The 20,555-nt window shown below is 47.9% G+C and overlaps 1 protein-coding gene across 4 annotated transcripts in view; it reads right to left on the minus strand.

Annotated features, from left to right (window-relative positions):
• SH3PXD2A (SH3 and PX domains 2A) overlaps nt 1–20,555 on the minus strand; it is a 252,617-nt gene that overhangs the window by 159,328 nt on the left and 72,734 nt on the right. Inside the window, exon 1 of one of the 4 annotated variants that reach the window (XM_080597792.1) lies at nt 18,813–18,955. The exons of the other annotated variants lie outside the window; for them this stretch is intronic. Coding sequence (XP_080453918.1) covers nt 18,813–18,828 — 16 coding nt within the window. The 5' untranslated portion in view covers nt 18,829–18,955. Of the gene's footprint in view, nt 1–18,812; nt 18,956–20,555 lie in introns of those variants that run through there. 4 annotated transcript variants of the gene reach the window in all.

Below are 20,555 nucleotides of genomic sequence, written 5' to 3' on the forward strand. Positions count from 1 at the left end.
AATAATAATATAGCTCTGAGATACGGGGGGGACAGAGGGTTTCCTTCTGTACTTGGATCCTGTTTTTAATGTGCAAAAGCTGCAACGTATAAGAAAATGACTGAGAAGCAATATAGGATGGAAAATAGCATGGCTTGATTATAAAAGAGTATCACCAGGAAGAGAAATTTTCTTCCATTAGAACTGATACAGCAGAATATGCTCCTACATGAATAATAGGAGAAACTAAAGACAGGCAAGCGATGAGGTTGGACTGCCCACCAGCAAAGAGTTCCTACCTCTGAACCTGGCTGCTTTCAGCTGTCTGTACTTATCCCCTAGGATAACAGCACCAGCTCTGGAGCAACTTAGCTACTACAGCCTATGAGAGCTCAAGCACCAGGCACAGCTGGAAGAAGGAAAAAAGCTGTGAGCACTGATGCTGAAATTCAGGAGTGACAGATGGGGGCCACAGGGTGCAAATCTCAAGCTAACAGCTCTGTTACTGTTTGTACAGCGTTCTGCATAAGCCAAGAGCTACTTCATGTTGCTCTGTGTCCTGCTGCTATCACCCAAACAACCCGCTGCTCCTGTAATCTCTTCAGCTGCCCCAGCTGCACATCTCCCACCTCTCTAAAGCAAGGCAGAAACCATGATGCAGGCAAATTGTCCATCATTTGGTCTGGTATGGGCAGGCAAAAGTGCTGTGAAGTTGTCCTTTCATTTTTCATACTGTGGGATGGCTTCCTGTACATTATTGGTCTGCACACACCAGCAAACCCACAAAGACCCACCGCATGCTTAAAGCAACTTCACTGCCAGAGTACAAGCAAGCAAAGCATCTGCCTCACACAAGAGGATCTCAACTTGAGCACTAGTCCCCAGATTCCTTAAAACTGAACTTCCCAGTCTGGGAATGGTTGCAAAGTGCTGGGCTGTTCATTCAGGGAGTGAAGTCTTCAGTTTCTGCAGAGCAATTGGTGCCTCCTCGAACTGCACAGCTCAGCCTCTCCAACGTGGAAAGTGAACTCTTCTGTAATTACCGGCTGTCAGCGTTACAATGCAAAGAGCATGCATGTACAATGCAACGAGAATGCAAAGAGCTAAGTGCTTTTAATTGCAGAAAGCAGTCAGTTTGTCAGAAGGGAGAAGGAGAATGGTGTTTACACCTGCAGCCAGCAAACCCCAGCAACTCCTTCACCCGGAGGAACCAACCTGATGATAATTCAGAGTCCCACAAAGACAAGGAGCCAAAAGAGGGTCACATTTTCAAAACATCTGAGAAACACTGCCTTAGGAAACAGCAGGGTTTCCTCACACAGAGAATGCGGGAGTATCCCCCTCTTTGCATACAGGCTTTGCTACACCACAAAAAAGAGGCACAGAAAAACAGGAAAGCTTATGCAGATCCAGAGCATCTCCCTTGCCTATATGCATACTTCTTCCCTAAGATAAGAATCTGAACATTTACACATCCACTGCACCCTGAGTTTCTTTGAACATCCTCTAGAAAGATCTGTTTACAAATCTTCAGGACCAAATCGTCTTAACGTATGGAAGCATCAGGGCTTAAGTAACAAACTTTCAAGACCTTATACCAAACTGATGAGAAATATACCAACCACTACATCTTATCACTTGTGCTGAAACACTTGATTTATCTTCTGTATCAGCATCCTGCTTTCACCCAGGTAGTTAGTGGTTCTTAACCTTGATCTCCAACTCATCAGTGGTCCACAGACAGTCTGCATGGCTATTTTCAAGAGTTACTTTTCTCCCTGGACAGTGTGGGAATGATGTGTATCACTGTTCGTAGGTCCAACAGGTTTGGGAACCAGCAGCCCCTGTTTGTATCGCATTTGCTGGTCAACATGCCCATACCATCTGAGCTACTCCAGCTCCTGTCCTACAGAGTGGAAAAAGGCAAGAGTCTCTCACATGATTCTGTACGTGTTTTTCACCAAAATGCTCTTCCTGAATGGCTAGACCACGTCCCTGTTGCTGCATTAACTAAACTCTTCCTCTGCTCTTTCAAAAACCACTCTCAGTACCATCTGGCTCACTGGGCTCTACTGAAGCCTACAGGAGTCTTTCTGCTGACACTGGTGGGATGGACAATCAGAAGAGGACCATGTGGTCCCAGCTCAGTCTTTTAAATCACAGGCCTTAATGAGTTCAGCCTATTACAATATTCCCACTATCTTATAAGCTCTTATAAGACTTGTCACTAATGCAAACGCTGGCGTGACACTAAGCCTGAGCCACAACCTCACAGACACTGGGCCAGTGCCAGCCTCACTGACGGGGATCTTCTGAGCTACATCCACCTCTCACATTCTCGTGCAAGGTCAAAGACCTTGTAGCGAGGTCGTTGGAGGGAGGTGGATTTGCACCGCACCCTTGCCAAACTACACTGGAAAAGCACAGTAAGGTCCTAGCCACATCCTTTGGCGTGACTGGCAGTAACGCCGCCTGGGAGACTCCACCCTTGTGCTGGTTGAGAACCGGAGCTGTGAATAAAATAATATTTGCACTCACACCATGTAGATCAAAGTCTTTCATTATTATTATTAGGAGGTAGGTCTTGCAATAACTCGGTGCTACGGCATATATGGCATAGGAATGTGGCAGGTAGAAATTGTGGGGTAGGGAAATGAAGGTGACTTCACAAGATCACAAAATGAGCACACGCTAATGACAGCAATAAAGTCAGTCCATAGATCCCTCTGCTTTAGAGGGATGTAGAATGAAACCATAAGATGTAGAGATGTAGAGTAAAAATACATCTAAGTTAACATTCAGGGCCAGAAAATCCTTTTTAAACATTTATTCTAACCAAAACCAAATCCTCAATCTCTGCCATAAAAGAGGCAGAATTCTCTCCTATGGCAGACCTCGATTAAGTCAGCTGCCAGGTACACATGTACCACATTACAGGAGGTGAAATTCAGCACTCAGGTTGGCAGGGACACTGCTCCTTGGAGCAGTTGTGGTATTTGGAAGGCACCAATTAATATAGAAATTAAACAAACAAACAACTCGGCGGCAAACATAACTAGGTGTCTGTGCTTGTCAGAGACTGGAAATCAACAGCCAGGGTTTCAGAGAGCAGTATTCAGAAACAAAATCCCCTGTGCTTTGCAACACAGAGCACTGTTCCTTCTTTCCAAAGAGAAGTGCTCTCCCAGAACCCCCCAAGCTAAACCTCAGACTAGTTTTATGCTGAATTTTCAGCAGGCTAAGACATGGAGGCAAGCCATCAAACAACAACCAGACCAAAGGCAGATTCTGAGACGGGAAGCTCATCTGCAGCCCACGACACCATCTCAAACCGAGGGCATCATTCTCTGGTTCCAGACACACCTTTTTAATATGCCTTACAAAACAGCTTCTGGGTCAGGCCCATGGCCAGTCCACCCAGCAGCACCTCCTCTTTAACTCTTGACCATGAAGCCACCCACATCACCTCCCTGGGTGCTAGATGCACGGCTGGCCAACTGCTCAGGGCCTGCACAAGCCCCATGTTAGGCAGTGGCCATGGTGACCCACATGGACGTGTGTGGCCTGCACCGACAGGAGCCAGCCTGCGCTCACTCGGCCTCCCAGGGACAGCAAAGCTCCCCCCTGTTGCTCCGTATCGGCTGCCTGCCTGAGAGCACTCGCACAGCTACCGTGGCTCAGCTGCCGCACAGGAATAGGGAAATAATTTTGTAATTATTTGTCAGATAAGCAGCCTCCTTCACAGCCAGCTCTCCCACGCACGAGCACTTCAGGCATTTCCAGCTCAGGCCATCTAACCCAAAATATGTTCACGTGCAACTCGGCACCAGCAGTGCCTACTATGGCCATACGAGAGCTGAGATTCATCTCCCTGAAAAACCAGGCCATTCTTCTGGGCTCCGCCACATGTCGGTAAATTCACTGCTTATGGGTGCGAGAGCACTGGTGGGAGACAGAGCTGCTGCCCCAGAGCTTCTCCTGGGTTCAGCGAGGAGCCTACGTCCGAACACAGGAGAAAGCAGCCCTGTCAGCTATCGGCAGCTTTTCCCATCGAAAGCCGCAGAATCAAAAGCCTCTTTCAGGGATTAACGTTCTCACCAATTACTCGCCCCTTGAAAGGAAAAGTGCCGTCAGCCAAGGTGACAGCAGGACCCTAGGCCTATGCACACTCTCGTTTCCCTTTCATGGTTACTCTGTCCTTTTTACTGCCCAGGAAGAAGAAAAAAAGGCAGACTGGAAACTAATGTTTTGTTATTTTTTTATTTTTAATAAGGATCACTGGGCCAGAAGCATAAAAACATAAAAATAACCCCAACTTTATTGCTAAATTAAAGAAAAAACAGTAAAATGAATAGGCACAGAAATCTGAATTAGGAATGTGAGCTGATAATTACCCTTTCGGGCCCTGATTAATTGCATTTGAAGCCACGGAGACATGGAGCAGCCAAACGGGACTGACTGCTAACAAAATACACACCACCAAACAAACTGGTCTTTCTCCCTCTGTGCCACCGCACTGGAATGGCAGCTCCCCAAATGCTGTTTGCCTTTGTGTCCTGGTGTGCAGCGCTATGCAGGTCTGGCCAGAGATATAAAGTCCCACTATTGGGTACCTCAGGTAACCCCTCTGGGGTGGTCCAGCCTGCAGACTTGTGGTCTCCAAGTACAAGGCTGAGAATGCACAGATGCCATCTCCTCCACTTCTAGATGGGAATAGCCATCCATGTGTCTAGCTGCTGCAGTTCAAGAAAGCAGCTTCACTCATTGTTATAGCACACTGACAAGTGACAGAAGATTTAGTCCACTTTGTTGCAGCGATGTCAGTGTCACATTTGGTTGGGGTGAAGGTCTAGCTGCAGTACGGCTCCCTGTCTACAAGAGTGGCCAGTAAAAGATGAAGAAATTCAAGGAACAAGACACGTGTAATGGGATCCGTCTCTTGATATATACTCCCCATTACTGCACATCAGTTGTTAGACTTTATCTGAATTAGAAAATATTTTTTAGAAAATATCCCACAAAAATCGTTCTAGTACTTTTCTAAGCCCACGGATATTGTGGTCCCTACGGAGACGTCTGGAAATGAATTTCCTAATTTAATCACATGGCATGTGATTACATACTCCTTTTCATTCACTTTAAGCTTGCTTTCCAAATTTCACAGGCTGCACCTGGTTTTTGCATTCTGAGAAATATATATATATATATACATATATATATATATATCATGTCCCCATCACTCTCTCAAATCCTTCATGATTTCACAAACTTCTACACTAACCCACCCATCACCTCTGTTCCAGACTGAAGATTTCTCATCTATTTACTCTCCTCATACAGAAGCCGATTCACCTCTGTCATCCTTCTCAGCACCTTAGTTTATTACACCTTCCTTGAGAGGCAGTGACCAGAACTGCACATGGTATTCACCATGTGGGGAAATCGTGGATTTCCGCAGCTGAAGCTCTGTGTTTTGTTCTCCATTCTTTGCCTAATTCTTTACAACACCACATTTGGCTTTCTGACTGCTGCTGACTATTGAGACGCAGTTTTTGTGGAAACATCCTCAGACCTACTGAAATCTCATCCCTGGATTGCAACAACTTTTTTTTTTCCTTCACAGCATTGCTTTGTGGTTACTAACACTGAACTGCCTTTCTGCCATTGACATCAGGAGTTCCTCCTCCAGCTTTCTGCAGTCAGCTCCAAATTTGAATATCCTAAGTAACTGTGTGACCAACCAAGCTAGTTATATCACTTACACCCTCTTTTGCAGATCCTGGGTTGAACAGCACAGAACCTAGAACAGCTCCTTCAAGAAACCTGGCTGGTAAAATTGAGTTTCCTTTTAGATATGAAGTTTTTAAGTCTTTATCCCCAGAGGTGACATCATTTTAAACTCTGGGCTCATTTGCACCTATTGGCTTTCAATCACCCATTTAAAAACTTTCCTGTAATAATTTTAATTTCAAGTGTCAGAAACCAAGGATTATTGTTCATGTCCACAAACATCAAAGCATCCATCCTCAAATGGAGGCTCCAATCTGGCAGAAAATAAGCTTACAGCCTATGTCAGCCATACATCAAATAACAACAAAGACTGTTAATATAATTATCTTCTTATTGCTATTTCTGGAGGCACAGTAGGTTTTGATGGAGCTTCCAGTAATAGGATCTCTTATGCCATAATTTACGAGCACGTCTGTCTTGAACAATTTTCCACATGGGAAATTAATCACATTTTGCCTAATGGGAGGAAAAATATCCCTTTGCAGCTTGAATTGGATTTGCCATGGTCAATTGGACGTAGGATTCTTCTTTATCCCTAGTGATAATCTGAGGTGTAGTGTTGCCGTTCAGAATTCACTGTGTTAGACTCCGAAGATGGAGATACTTCACTGCCTGGTGATACTTTTATACAGTGCCCACCTGGCAAAAATGAAACAGGTCAAATATACCAACACAGCACAGCCTAAAAACTGGATTGTAGCGTACATCAGGATTTGTAGATAGATATTTCAGAGTACTTCCCCCCACCAGCAGACCTACACAGAACACCTGGAGCCAGGCCAGGACGGACCAGCTGAGTGCAGGTTTGCTTGGGCCTGCACTCAGTGACAAAGCTCAAGCCACCATTTCACAGCCCCACGTTCTGATCTGAAGGTGCAAAACTAGTTCCTGGGTCACACAACCACCTAAACCATTCATGGTCTTCCCTCTGATGTGCATCTATCCCGGTGGCACAACAGGAGCAGACTCAGCTAGGGCAGTGGGTCGCATACTTGAAATCGCAACTCTGGCAGCTCCAGTTGGGCCACGAGTGCAGACCTCTCAGCAAAACCACTGCCCGCCTGAATGTGCTCCGGCTGGGCACAAGGTCCCTGGGGATGTGACTGAATGCTGAACGTCACTAAACGCTGGGGCCAGGCTGCAGTTCTGGATGATATGTGGCAAGGTATGAATGACAGATCAAAGACTCACAGGTCTCATTCACGTCCGTAAGGCAGGTGCTTATTCTTGCAGGCAAGCTCCTGCAAGACAGCACAAGGAACTGAATATAGTGTAGGGTCCCCCATGTGCCAGGCTAATGACAAATCTGGGGGCTGGTTGTTCTTTATTTTTCCATGGGGACTCAAGACTGAACGAGCCAGAAATTGTGGCTGACCTTCCTTTTACTGAGATCATTTGCAAAACATCAGTTCAGGTTTGAATTTTAATCCCTTCCTCTCTGCCCATCAAATGCAGGGTGCAGAGCAAATGCCTTGATGCTGATTCATCTCTACTGTGTAGAAATTACAAGAAGTTACAAGAAATCTCTACCCAGAGGAACACTTCTGCTTGGAAAACCCCAATTCTCTTTTTGATTCCAGTGGAAAAGGGGCAAGAGAAAGAGTCAGAAAGGGTGGTGGAAAATAAGCCAGAAAACTAATGCCTCGACTGGCACCAGAGATAAAGCTGTTTGCAGGTAGCAGGAATGGAAGCCAATGAGATCGGTGTCTCCGGGATCCCTTGCCTTTGCCATTAAGAAGCAGAACACAAAGTTACTCAATGTTCCTTTAGGGCTGAAAGACTGAAGGAAAACAGGATGGCTTAAAGTAAGAAGGAGTAAACGTATGACTGGAAACTATGAGTGCCCCTAGCCAAGCACCCAAAGGAACTGAGTAATGTTCATTAGTCAGGGACTTTATTGGTACTTGGGACTTTCAACTGCTGAGCAGGATTTAGACTGAAAAGATATTCTGGGGTATGCTACTCTATTTATGTTTGAACGGAATTCAGCCTCACCCCATGTAACATTTTTCCATGGAGATCCGAGCAGAAAAAGCCCACACTTTTTTTCCCTGGGCAGGGTGAGAGCGGGTCCCTTCCTGGGATCAGCACAGCGGAAAGGCAGAGGGGAAATGTCACTTCCCAACCAGGGGTATGAGGGCAGAAGGAACGGGGTGGAGAGGAGCAGGTCTTCTGCAAGGAACCTGAAGGTACTTTCCAAAATATTTATTCCCAGAGTAGAAACCCACCATCCCACTGTACAAACACAGGACAGCACCTGATTACCACTTGGCACCTGGCAAAAACAAAACCCAGGCCGTAGACCGAAACTACCCGATTGCAAGAAATACAAGAAATACTCAACATTAAAGGCTGCCCATTCCATTCAGTCACTGATGCTGGTCAAGCCTTAGCTTATGCACATATCTTGAACGTTTCCTAAGTATGCACTTTCCAGCATACTCCCCTTATTTTATGTTCTCTTCAAGGAGAACCGTTTGAATCCCAAGCAGATCCTCAAATCACTCTGAGTTAATATAGCAATCTTCTTTCACATACCTTCTTTTTCATCTTATTTACCCAGAAGAAGTGCTAGACTACTCTTTTCCACAGGTATATCTTTTGTACGTCAGTGTCATCCAAAGAAAAATTTTAAAAGTTTGCTATTTTCCACATAGTTAATTTTAACTCACCGTTTATTAATTTGTGTTCATGTGCCAGCAGGACAAGATAGGTGCATTTCAGTCATTGCATTGAATTTTCGTTATGTATCTGTCACTTGAAAAAGCGGGCACAAAAACGACCACTTTGAAAATATACACAATGCAAAGAATCTGATCGATTTCTGATATTTTGAAGGCGCACAGAACATTATCTGTAAGAACATGCAGGCTGATCCCCTGCACGTAACTCTTCAGACAGCTCAGCTGCCTGGGAGTGGTTGAGGAGGGTCACTCCTGAGTCAGCCCAACAAGTCAGATTTGCTTTAGATCATCTCCTAGTCCCCAGGAAACCTTCTCAGCACATCACAGACTACGCCCACAGCACCTGAAATTCCCCGAGGAATCACAGGCATCACAAAAGCTGCACAGAAAAACTCCTTCCTGGCCCTTCAAGGTATTGCAATAGAGGAACACCGCAGAAAGGGAAGTGCACGTTTCCAAAAGAAAAAGGCATTAATGAGGGCTGAGTCTGGCCCCAGCACTAGCACGAACGAAAAGCAAACTGACTGACATCAGAGATGGTGTCTCATTGCTGGGAGTGAGAACATAGCTTGGATATGCCACGCGGAGATTAGAAACATATGCAGCATCCGTGGTCCTCTGGGGAATGCCAGCCAGCTTCAGGCTACAGAGGAGAGAAAACAGAGAGGAGCTTGGAGGGGACGGCCCCCTGTTTAAGTGCTGGCACTGAGATGGACCCACAGGACTTCAAAAAGGGACACAAGCACCCACACTGGCTGCTTTGCAGCATCACGAGGCCCTACATGTGGCTTATGGGGCGAGGAAGCCAAGAGAAGCTGTGTCCCTGTGCAGGAAAACACCACATTCAAGAACAACAGAAGCAAGATACAGAAGTTAATGAGACTGAAAACGATTATCCACCCTTCCCAAGGAGCCACTTGCAAAGACAGGTTTTCCTGCAAGCATTCTGATGCTCTTGATGCTCAGGATAATAGCTTTCCTTCCACTGTATTAAAATAGCTAACAGATTTGAAACAGAAGTCAGAATTTCAAGCACACAAACACGCACCGGGAACACACTGACACTTCAGAAAACAGGAGCCGGGGTCAGATGACACTTGGGCTCTTCGGAAAATTTCCTGCTGGAGTCTGTCGCTCTGTAAAACTATCCTGAAATAATTCAAACACTCCGGGCGGAAAAGCCAGCTGCTTCCCTAGGTCAGCCTGAGACCTGCTCTTGAGATCGCTCACTTGCCCACCCAAAAGAATCGCGCCTTGGGATGGAGGTTTTCGCTGGCTGCCCCAGCAGCTGTAGCCCAGAAAAAGCCCAGTTTGGGATCCCTGAACGCCAAAGGGAGGTTCCTACACCCTGCCCGTAGCGGCCTCTGCTTGCATGAGGCTGTGTTTTATGGAGAAAGACGAAAAGTGAGCAGTTTTTTCTGCCATGCATCCGTGCTGCCCCGTACCCACGCGCTTTTATTGTGGTCCCAACGTCACACGAAACCGTGCCTCGTGCAGCCTCCTGTAAAGCAAGCTCTTGTGGGAAAAAGGCTGAGACTGGGTTCCCCCGGTCTCCCCCCATGCTGTCCTGTGAAAGCCACAGATCCCACTGTGTCCCCATGCCAACCCTCAGCCCTTTGATGCCCACCCTCACATTCCCTCCTCGTCCTGGCCACCCTCCTGTCCCCCGGAGGATGAAGCAGCACACCCTCCTCTCTTACTTGTGCCATTGCACACAGCAGCAGCCAAGAAGGTTTTCTTTTCCCTTGCAAAGGAATCAATTCACCATAACGCAGTAATTTAACTCTCCAGTAATTAAAAAGCTCAAACTCTCACTTCCACACAGTTACTCAGAAGGGAGGAAAACCAACAAAAACACTCGTAGCCATCACCAGAACCACCCCTGTGAAAGTCCTAATTCCCTATATTGCCTTAATTAAAAGCGGATGAATAGCAGCCTAGAAACTTTTCAGAGAAATAAAGTCAATCTATAGGCTTAGGAAAATAAAACAGGAGGAGGGAAACAAACACGAAAATCCTGCCAATTTTAGGGCTTACCAGAGGATTACATCTGGCCTCTCTTTTCAAGGGGAGGTGAACCAGGGAAGGGACGACACTGAACAGGACAAAGGCGCCGCACGGGGCGAGCATCGCGTGCAGGGAGCTGGTGGCAGGAGAAGAGGAGAAGAGAGAGAGGAGCAGAGCTCGGAGACATCGCCCTCGCCGGCACGGCTTTTCTTCGCGGCTGCCCCAAGTACCGTCCCTCCAGCTGACACCGCAGAACAAAGGATCTGGGCTAATTGCGAAAGAAAGGGGCCCAGGGGGGAGAAAAGCCTGCCAGATGATGAGTATAGCTGACCTCCAGCAAAACGGAGAGCGACTTGATGAGGAATAATCTAATCCATAAGAGCACAGTATTTATCGGTGCTGCCACACCAAGAGACCACCCTGCTCCAGGGGACATCTGCAGGCAGAGGGGAACACGGAGCAGTGCAGGCACCGGTCTGTCCTAGGTAATCACAGGTCTGTCCTGCTCCAGTACTTGGGTGCTACACAGTGTTGTATGGATTTATTCTTATAACGCCATAGGGAGATGTGGCAAATCTCATTTATCTCTATTTTTTGCCCAATAAAGAAGCACAACGAGACCAGGGGTAGAGCCGAGCCTCCTCTATCTCACCTGCATCCCCAGATCTTCCATTGCCTCTTCCTAAAACACCTGCAGCAGAGGAAAAACTGGGGATGAGTCCTGGGCAGGATTAGTGACTACACACGGCCTTACCCGACGATTTCCCGGATCACACCCTAGGGCTGAGGGAAGGAGAGAAGTTAAACGCGAGCCCCCGGCGCGGGCTCCAGCCCCAGGCAGCCTTCCCCTCGCTCCCACGCCCGCACACGACGAAGCTGTCTCTGGGGCTTCGTGGGAGCAGCATCCACACACACCCAACGTGCATGCACAGAGCGAACCCAAACGGATTGTTTTTCCACTCGGGTGAGACAAAATTAAAACCTCGTGAAAGTCATTTTTTTCCTCGGAAAGAAAGCAAATTGACTTTGCTGAGCTTTACTGCATCTTAGCCTCCTTATCAGTTCGATTTCATTCTTAAGTCTTTTTAAAACCTAGTGTCATACAATCTGGCAGCCACAGTGATGGGCTTTATATAGAAAAACACAGGGAAAGGGTTTTCTAAAGCCCTTGGACCTGCTGTAACTGCTCCTGCCGAAATCAACAGTAAATCCAAGGATACTGCTGGGAGCAGAGGTCAAGGCTGAGTAGGCTCAACGCTACAGAAACTTATGGGTGGGATTTTCAATCGCTTCAAAAGTGATTACTAATAACAAAGTATATTAAAAATAAAGAGCTGAGTTGTGACCCTGAAAATATTGACATATGTGCCTAGCTCACAGCTTGACAGTAATTACGGGGGGCTGATTTCTCTCACTTTCTCTAATGTAAACCAGGAATAAGAGTCCAGATGCTTGTGAAAAACCTTGGCTCACAGAGAATCAACTACAGTGATTGGGTGGAAGTGCTCGAGGTCTGCAGAGCTTTCAAACATATGCATGCAGGCAGCAAGAGTCTTTTGGTGCACCAGGATCTTCCTAAACCCACGGTCACGCTGACATGTCAGGGCACCAAACGTGAGACTGGACTCTCCCGGCTGTGGTGGTGCTGGCTGTCTGGAGAAACAGCACTAAAATCCACTCGCTTCTGATTGACCACAGTGGAAGTCAGATAAGGAAATGAGGGCTAGTAAAAAAAAAAACACCGGGAAAAAAATGTATTTTATTATATTTGTGCAGATCTGACTCTGTGACATGAATTAATCTAACTTCAAAGGATCCAACGTCGCAATTACAAAGCGTTGCATCGAGTATAAGCATTTCCAGGCTATTATGCAAACCCAACTGAAATAATATTATGGGTACAGGATTACTCTAGTTCCCTAATCCCAAGAGGAAGAAGGATGTGACTTATTTTCTCATCCTGACAAATCATCTTAAGACACTGCTGAATCAGGCATGCCTGCAGCTCAAGAGGAAATAAGTAAAAATGTTTAACTTTTATTACTGACTTTGAGGACTCGTTAATGAGAATGTAAAAATAATCTTATTTAAATCCCCTCATTGTTCACAATGCAAACCCTTAGATTTTGTAGTTACTTTGGAACGGACAATGAAAAGGGGTAGGAAAGGTCATTTCCACTGTTATTCATTTCCATGCCGTTTCACCTTCGGGTTCCTGCACAATGCAGCAGTCTTCACAGCAAACATTTCAGGGGAAAATGTTATAGTTGCATAAAGGCTACAACTGTTCCCACTACGCTAAAGCCATAAAACTATTGCAATTGAACCAAAACTTGATAACAGCTTAATGGCATAAAGCAATATTTGGACTAAATTGAACCCGATCATATCACTCTAAAGTCCCCTTCCAAGTTAAAAAGCTTCTATTTGCAGTCTTTACTTACACCCAAGAGATTTTGACATATTTTAACTAACCTGCCTGTCTTCTTAACCTTGGTCCCATTCCAAGAAAAAAAAGATGTCATCTGACCACAGATGGGGTACAATTTCCAGCAGCAGAATTAATCCGCAGCACAAAATCCCTGATGTTTATTCACTGAGTGATGGAGCATATCCTGGGGAGCCAGCTTAGCCAATATTTCCTTGATGAAACAGGTGGGGACAAACAGGCTCCAGGTATCTCTGATCAACCACTTGCATGAAACAAATCTCCAAATCCTGCCTACTTTAACCCTTCTGGTGCCACAGACACCACCGGGGAAGCAGAATATGCCGAGACCAGCCAGTGGGTCGGCGTCATCGTTACGGGCACATCTCAGGTGCAGCTCACCCCACGTTGACACAACCACCACAGCCTGCTGCGCTGCAGAAACATGGCTTAGACGGTGTGGTCCTGCACCATCTAAGACTGTGGAGTGGGAAGAAGGCCAGGCAAGTGCTCCAAGCAGCTCTGGTGGTGCTGCAGCACATCGCCGGCCGTGGGATGCCGCAAGAAGGGGTGCCACGTGGGGCAGCATCCCAGCTCCAGCTGGGAAGCTTTTGCTTGGCAGCTTGCATGCTCACTCCAGCTGCTGGCTGCCCGCTGGTGGCTCTCCTGTCCCCTGTCACCACCTACCAGACCCAGCAGCAAGCAACCCCTTCTTCTCCCAGCCCCTGGGAGAAGGGGGTGGCTAGGACATTGTGCAAAAGTAAATATTTACATAGCCGGGGCCTTCCTTCCCCTGCCCTGTATTTTCTCCCCCTTCTTAAAATGTCACAGATCAGCTGTTTTCATAATTGGGCAGGAAATGAGTTCCCTGCTGGCTGGCAGCTTAACACCCTCGTGCACCATGGCTCCAACATCTGCCTCTGCTGCCTGCCCCCACATCCACCCGGCATCTTCAGGGGATGGATTTGGCTAGGAAGGAGAAGGAAGCAGGCACGGAGCAGCACAACTACTCAGCAGCCCTTGTACTACTGTGAAACCTCATCCCCTGGTCCACGGGTCAGCTCAGGATCCCGGGAGACCCAGTGCTCTGTTTATGTCACTTCAGAGCAAACATCCAAACCAGAATAACACAGCTTCCTGCCTGTATGCAGCAGCGAGTGCACTCAGGAAATTCAGGCATATTTCAAGCTTGCGACTTTTTCTTTGTTCTTTGGACAAAGCCTTGTTTGCTGGAGATGTTGCTGAAAGGATTATTATTATCTATAGGAGACCTCTCCTCTCAAGAGGAAACGTGTTAAACACAATTTGGCATTTTCTGTGTTTTGCAGGAGCTGGGACTAGGCTAGAAATATTCTCCCTTCTCCTCTCCGCATCTTGGAAGCTAATGACTTAAATAGACCAGTGGTGACGACACTGCCTGGTGGGAACAGGCAGCAAATGCCTTTTCCTTGTACTCTGATCCGGTGGTTTTACCGCTTGCCCGAGAGGATACCAAGCTACTCTGCATTTGGTGGGAAGAGTGACGTCCAACTGCATCTTTCACCCCGACAGCGCACGCAGTGAAGAAGTGAAGCTTGCCTGCCAGCCCCAGCACCTGTGCTAAAAACCCATCGGGTGCCAAAGCAGGCTGCCCATGTTTTGCTTATACGGGGTCAGCCCCGTGCCGCTCACAGCCCTGAACAGGAGAAGGAACCTGCGAGTCGGAACCTGCCAGGGGTTAGGATGTAAAATCAGAAGGAATGTCATTTTCTGCTCTTTATTTAGAGGTGGCGAAACCCTGATAGAAAATGACATGGTGAAAGTGCTTAGCTTCAGACCCAAGGAAATTTGAGAGCAAACATTAATTATCTCCATCCCGAGCACAAGCCTGGGGCCTGTATTAGCACCTCTGTGAATGGGAGAAGCTCAAGAGGATCGAGTTTCCCACTTTTAGGACTCACTTTCTTTTCCTCATCTACCTACCCTTGCTTTCCTCTTTCTAATTCCCCTGTTATTCCCTCTCTCCGCTTCAGTTTTCCCTTTAAACAGGACTACAACTCCAAAAAAGTCGTAGGGCTTAGACACTGCCATAAGTTACTTCACTCGAATGGAAGTACATTCAGCCTGGCAAATCCCTGCCTGCAGTATCCCCTCGCTCTGTTCTTGAGTGTAAAGATCCCCTTATGTGTTAGAACAAACATGTTCATGAGAGCCTTAAAATAGCCACATTGTGGAGCAGGAAGGTCTGCAAACCACACACTTAAGAACATCAGCGTCCAAAAGGCTTCATAAATAGAGAAAATAGAGTGGGAGAAATCACTTGTGATCAGGCAGCAAATTCCCAGGTTCATTGTTTCCAAATCCTCAGGAAAAAAATAATCGCAACTTATTTTAAGCATGTGAGTGTATAAATAAATCAGCTGGCCCAGCCAAAAGGCAAAGTGGGATGAAAACAGTTGCAAACAGAGTTCTGGGCTATTACTTAGCTGTGAATCTCAGCAGGGCTCTGCTCTCCTATATTGCCTAGGCAGCTTAAATACGAATACAACAGAGACAAGATCTGGCAGAGAAGAAACATCCAGAGGGAATCTCTAGAGCCTGTGGGACTGCAAAGCCATCATAGTCCCTGGCAAGCCTGACTCCTGTGTTAAAAAGCACTTTCATTATATGGGTCATTTGTTGATGGATTGTGGGAGAAAGTCAGATTTCAACCGAGAGATGAAGACAAGCAAACCCTTATATAAAGCCACCTTTTCCCCAGCCTGTGGGCTGAAGGCAGAATGCTCTCAGACTTGCTACATACCAGCCACTTTAGATTACAGACTTGCAGAGTTATTTTTAAAAAGTAATTATAGTAGTAGAGGGCACACTCATCTGGAACGGCTGCCTGAGGAAACGACGAGCCCAGTGCAGCTCAAACTGCTTTTCAAGTCTATAATCGTGTTTATTTATTGCCTTTAAAAACAAGAATCGAAATCCAACTAATTTCTGGGCAAAAAGGTCTGTATATTTCCCCAAGGAATCCAGGCAGCTCTACTGCACTGAAAAGCTGCCCTGGTTGCAGGCAGCTATACTGCACTGAAAACCTTTTTGGTTGAGCATCACACGTTGAAAAAAAACAACAACAACAAAAAAAAACTCATTAGCTCTGGCTTCAAGCAAACCCAAAACAAAAACTTTTCCATTCTTTGTTTTCCCTTGAAACTGTGGCTTGGTAATTACAGAACTCTCATCAGGAGACTCTGATGGTCTAAGAGAGGCACATCATGTTCTGCGTATGCTGATTTCTGCCCAAAGGTGGTTTCTGTTTGCACTCTTAACGCGTAAGGGAGGAGAAAAACATTCTGTAGGTTTTTTCTGCCCTGGAATGGGTATTGTTCATTTCAGTTGCTGTATTGTAGACTTGGGATCTATACTCTGAAAAAGAACTCTGAAAGGGTTGAAAGAGAAAAGGACCAGGTACTTGGGCAGAAGTCACCATCATTTCCCTGCTAAATTTGGAAGGGCAGGTATCTTTCAGAAAGTGGGACTGCCTACAGAAATCAAACCCAAATCCCTCAAAAATGCATGCTAGGCTCTGCTCACACTCTGCCTCCACACGAGCGGATAGCTGAACCTACAGAGGACCTCGGGTGGAAAAGTACTGACAGCAAATAACTGCAGCAAGCAGCAGGGTCAGCGCCCAGCTTTATTCAGAAATAAAATAGAAGAACCCCACTCACCCACTCCACCATTTTTTTCATTCCTTTTGTAACGAATTTGGGCCTTTGGCTCAAGCCCTGTTAATGCCCAAAGGCCTCCAGGAGGCCTGACGGTGCCTTTGAAACAGGCTCAGTACACCAAGCCCAAGGCCCCCCGCACCCGATTACGCGGGGCTCATTACAACTCCGGCAGCTCCTTCCTCGGAGGGAAGCAAGCGCTCTGAAAGCCGGCGGTTGTTGGCAGCTGGCTCTTTTTTTGCAGGTTCTTCAATCCGAAGCAGCCTAAGGGCATCCTATGACCTCATGCTTGACAACCGTAAAGACTTAAACCCTAAAAATATCTCCATGGGATCTGAAGAAAATAATCCTCCTGCTTGCCCCCCTGAAAATCATCAATCCTCCCGCCGCTCGGCCCAGGAACAGCCACTTCCTCCCGGCACTTCTCGCTTTCCCTTCAAGCCTGGAGCCGACAGGAAATACATTCTCCTCTTGTAAGAGACAGGAGATGAATTTTCCGCAATAGCTCTCCTAGCAAAGCAGAAAATAGAAAGAAACAATAGCAACTGCTTTCTCGAACAATAGGAGCTTCTGAAGAGTAACTCACCAGAGGCACAGCATCACCCATTTATCAGCCAGTCCTAAATAAGCCTGAGTGGAAACCAGCCAAGGACCTGTTAGCTGTCTCGCTAACACACTGCCTCGGCCCAAATAGAAGTTCATTTTAAAGCTGGAGGCATCCTCCCTTTTCAAAGAACAGGAATGAAAATTGACAAAATCTATATCAAAAGGAAATTATATTGCATTACGGCATGGCCTCCAAAAGGCTCTCCCACCGAGTTCAAGCCATCCTATGCCGTGGGCCACCTCCCCACCCCCCCGCAGATCCTCTGAGGTGGGGACAGGGGCTCACGACGCTGATTTACTGCAGGGGGGGTAGAAGGGGACGGAGTGACAAAAGCCCCCCCTTCACCTTCCCACCTGCTCACAGCCTGCGAGGAGCCCCTGTCCCACGGCCCCATGGGCTGCGAGGAGCTGGATCCATGCAGCAGGCTGTGTCCAGAACCTGTTTGCTCGGTGAACCCGTTCCTGCATTGCAGATCTTCTTTTCTGGGGGAAATGCATGCTGCCTCGTATTCAGGAGACCGTGGCAGAGCGCCTCTGGTTACCTGCGCAGGCTGCTTGTGATTTGTAGCGCTCCGGTATTACTCAGCAAACCAGTCAGCGGAGACGTGTCTGGGTGCGTGCCTATCAAACCTGCAGAGACTACACCTGCGTACGAAAGGCACACTGTTTAGGATGATTTAATCCAAACTTTAATCCGAAAAGTCAGATATGATTGGTCTAAGAAAACTTTATCTGATCTCTCTCTCTTTCTTTTTTTTTTTTTTTTTGGTTTAACCTTTAAGCTGTTTTTGACTGGCTCTGAACTGCTGCAATACTGATCCTTTGCATGTGGGTCAGGGATTCAAAATGATGCTAAAGAAAAGTTAAAATAGCTTAATCATATCTTGCTGCTCAGGCTCAGAGAGCTGCAGGAGAGGATAATCAAAAGCGAAAAACAAGCCTGAAATTTAATAAATATATTTCTGCTCATAAAATCCCTTTAAGAATTAGGACGAGGAATGTATTTCCTTTTAAATGCCACCTAGCAACAACCTCTTCAAAGGAAAAAGGAGCCAATAATTGGAATATCTCTGTCATTTCTACGGGTCCTCCTTACCACCGGGAAGGAGCACCCTTTGAAATCCCCGTGTGTTCTGCCTCCACGAGGTGGGGACAGTAAATGCAGAAAATGCCCTGCATGCACTAACCATGGCTGAAATTCAGTCTCTTTGACAGAATTATACGCAGCCGCATCCTAGTTTTGCTGACCCTGGTCTTGATCCTGGTCCACACAGGTGGAACGGGAACCGCAGGATCCAAAGGTCACCACAGCCTCAGTTACTGGGGTAAGCCCGGCCTCTCTGCTTCAGCACAAGAGCAACCTCCCGAGATCTCTGAACAAACGCTGCTTCTCCTGCAGCCTGGGGAAAACCAGACGGAGCCAAGCTGGAGCGCACGCAGCCGAGCAGAAAAGCAGCCACTCAGCACCACCGACAAAATCCTGTTGCAAACCTGCTCGAGCCTTTCTCCTCAGCTTCCTGTTCCCCAGAGAAAAGACAGCGTTTGAAAGGGAAAAAAAAAAGCCAAAAAAAAAACAAAAAACACAACACCGAACCGAACCGGAGAAGCAGACATAGCCACCTGGGATGCAGTTCATCGGCAGGAGCTCTACCTCCCCGCTGCAGCCTGCGAGCGGCCAGGAACGGGGGCGAGGACGGTCCCGGCTGGCGTTCGCTGGAGGTTACTCCCCGTCCTCCTGCATTGTGCAGCACGGCGAGGGAGGCTCCCGCCCGCGCTCCCCGGCCGGCCCCAGGTGCCTGGGCGGCGCTGCCATCGCCTCCCGTGCCCGAGGCCGCCGCCGCGCCCTTCCCACCGCCCTCCTGGCGCACGCGAGGCCGCAGCCGCCCTCGGCCGGGGCTCGCGCCCCCAAAACCTGCTTTGCTCGTTGCCGGGTCGGGGGGCAAAGCCCCAACGTGCTCCCGCTGCCTCAGGGCCCGGGCAGGAGGAAGCCCCAGGGACCCCTTCCAGATGGCGCCGGGGCGTTTCTTCTCTTGGGGAGAAAGCACGGCTCTTCCTCAACAGCACCGTCTGGAGCTTCGCCTCCGCCAAGGAGAGGGGCAGCAGTGCCGTGGTTTCCTCCCTCGTAACAGCTCAGGTGCAAAATCAGGAGGAGAAAATAGCAACGAGGCCAAAATGAAGCAACGGAGAGGAGCAGACCTTGCCTGCTCCGGCCCACCAGCTCCCTTCGTCTTCCCCCCGTGTGTCCCCAGGGAACCCCATCAGGTCATCGGGCCGGTGCCACCTCATCCAGCACACTGGCATCCTGCCCGGGGCCCCAAGATGTGGCCACCAAGCTCCTCTCGCAGCACGCACCCCAAAAAGCCTGTCCTCTGTCCTCACCCTAACCAGGGGAAGAGGAGAAGCCGAGTGGGAAAGCAGGGAAGTGAGAAGGTGCCTTTCTGGCAGCGGCTCCCCCATGCCGGAGGCAGGGAGTGGAGGCAGGCCGGGTGATGCTCCTGCAGCTCCTGACCAGTGTGGGAGGGCGGCCTGCTCCCACCCGGCTGGGACATCAGGGACAGGACCCAGCTTCCCAGGGGTAAGGAAAATCGGGCAAGTCAAGCGGAAAGCCCAAGCCCCTCTCCCTCACAGGGATCCGCGGCCCAGTAGCCAGCGCAACGGGACGATTTCATGCCGGGCAGTGTTTTCCCCAAGGCCGTGCTTTGGAAGACACTGTGGGACAAGAGGAGCTGACATCCCTCTAGCTTCAGCTTTGTCTCCAGATGCCTCTTCTATTTAGTGCCAAAAGAAATAAAATAATGCAAGCCACGGAGTCTCAGGGTCAGCCACTGCAAAAGTGTTAATCCTGGGGTTGTGTTGCCCGGGCTCTGTCATTTGTGTTTGCCACTGTACTCTCCAGAAGCACAACAGACCAGTCTTGTCAGCTGAAGTTCCTTCATTAATTACCTCAAGATCCCTGGAACAAGGGAGGACAAATCCATAACTTGGAGCAAAGCTCCAAAGGTTGCCCTTCAGATACGGCAGCAGAAGAGGTGAGGGAGAAATCAGTGCCTTTGGCGTGGGCTCAGCCAACAGTCCCACTGTTACAGCCAGACAGTGCTTTTCATCTCTGCCTTTTTACAAATTGTCTTTGGTCTAAAACGGGTTTTTGTGGCAAATTTTATTCCAGCTCTTCCACAAACTCCTTTCTTCCTCCCTATCAAGAATCTCATATCGCCATCTTAGAAAATACGTCATGCTCTCTGGCCTCTCCACAAAGATCTTCTTATGTGGTTTTTTTCTGCCTCCTCTGCCCTGATGGAGACTTTTCCAACAGTAAAAGGGAAATCAGAGAGAAGACAGGAAGAACTGATAAGAAGATACAAC

The sequence above is a fragment of the Anser brachyrhynchus genome (assembly GCF_964034855.1).
Source record: "Anser brachyrhynchus genome assembly, chromosome: 6".
NCBI lineage: Eukaryota > Metazoa > Chordata > Aves > Anseriformes > Anatidae > Anser > Anser brachyrhynchus.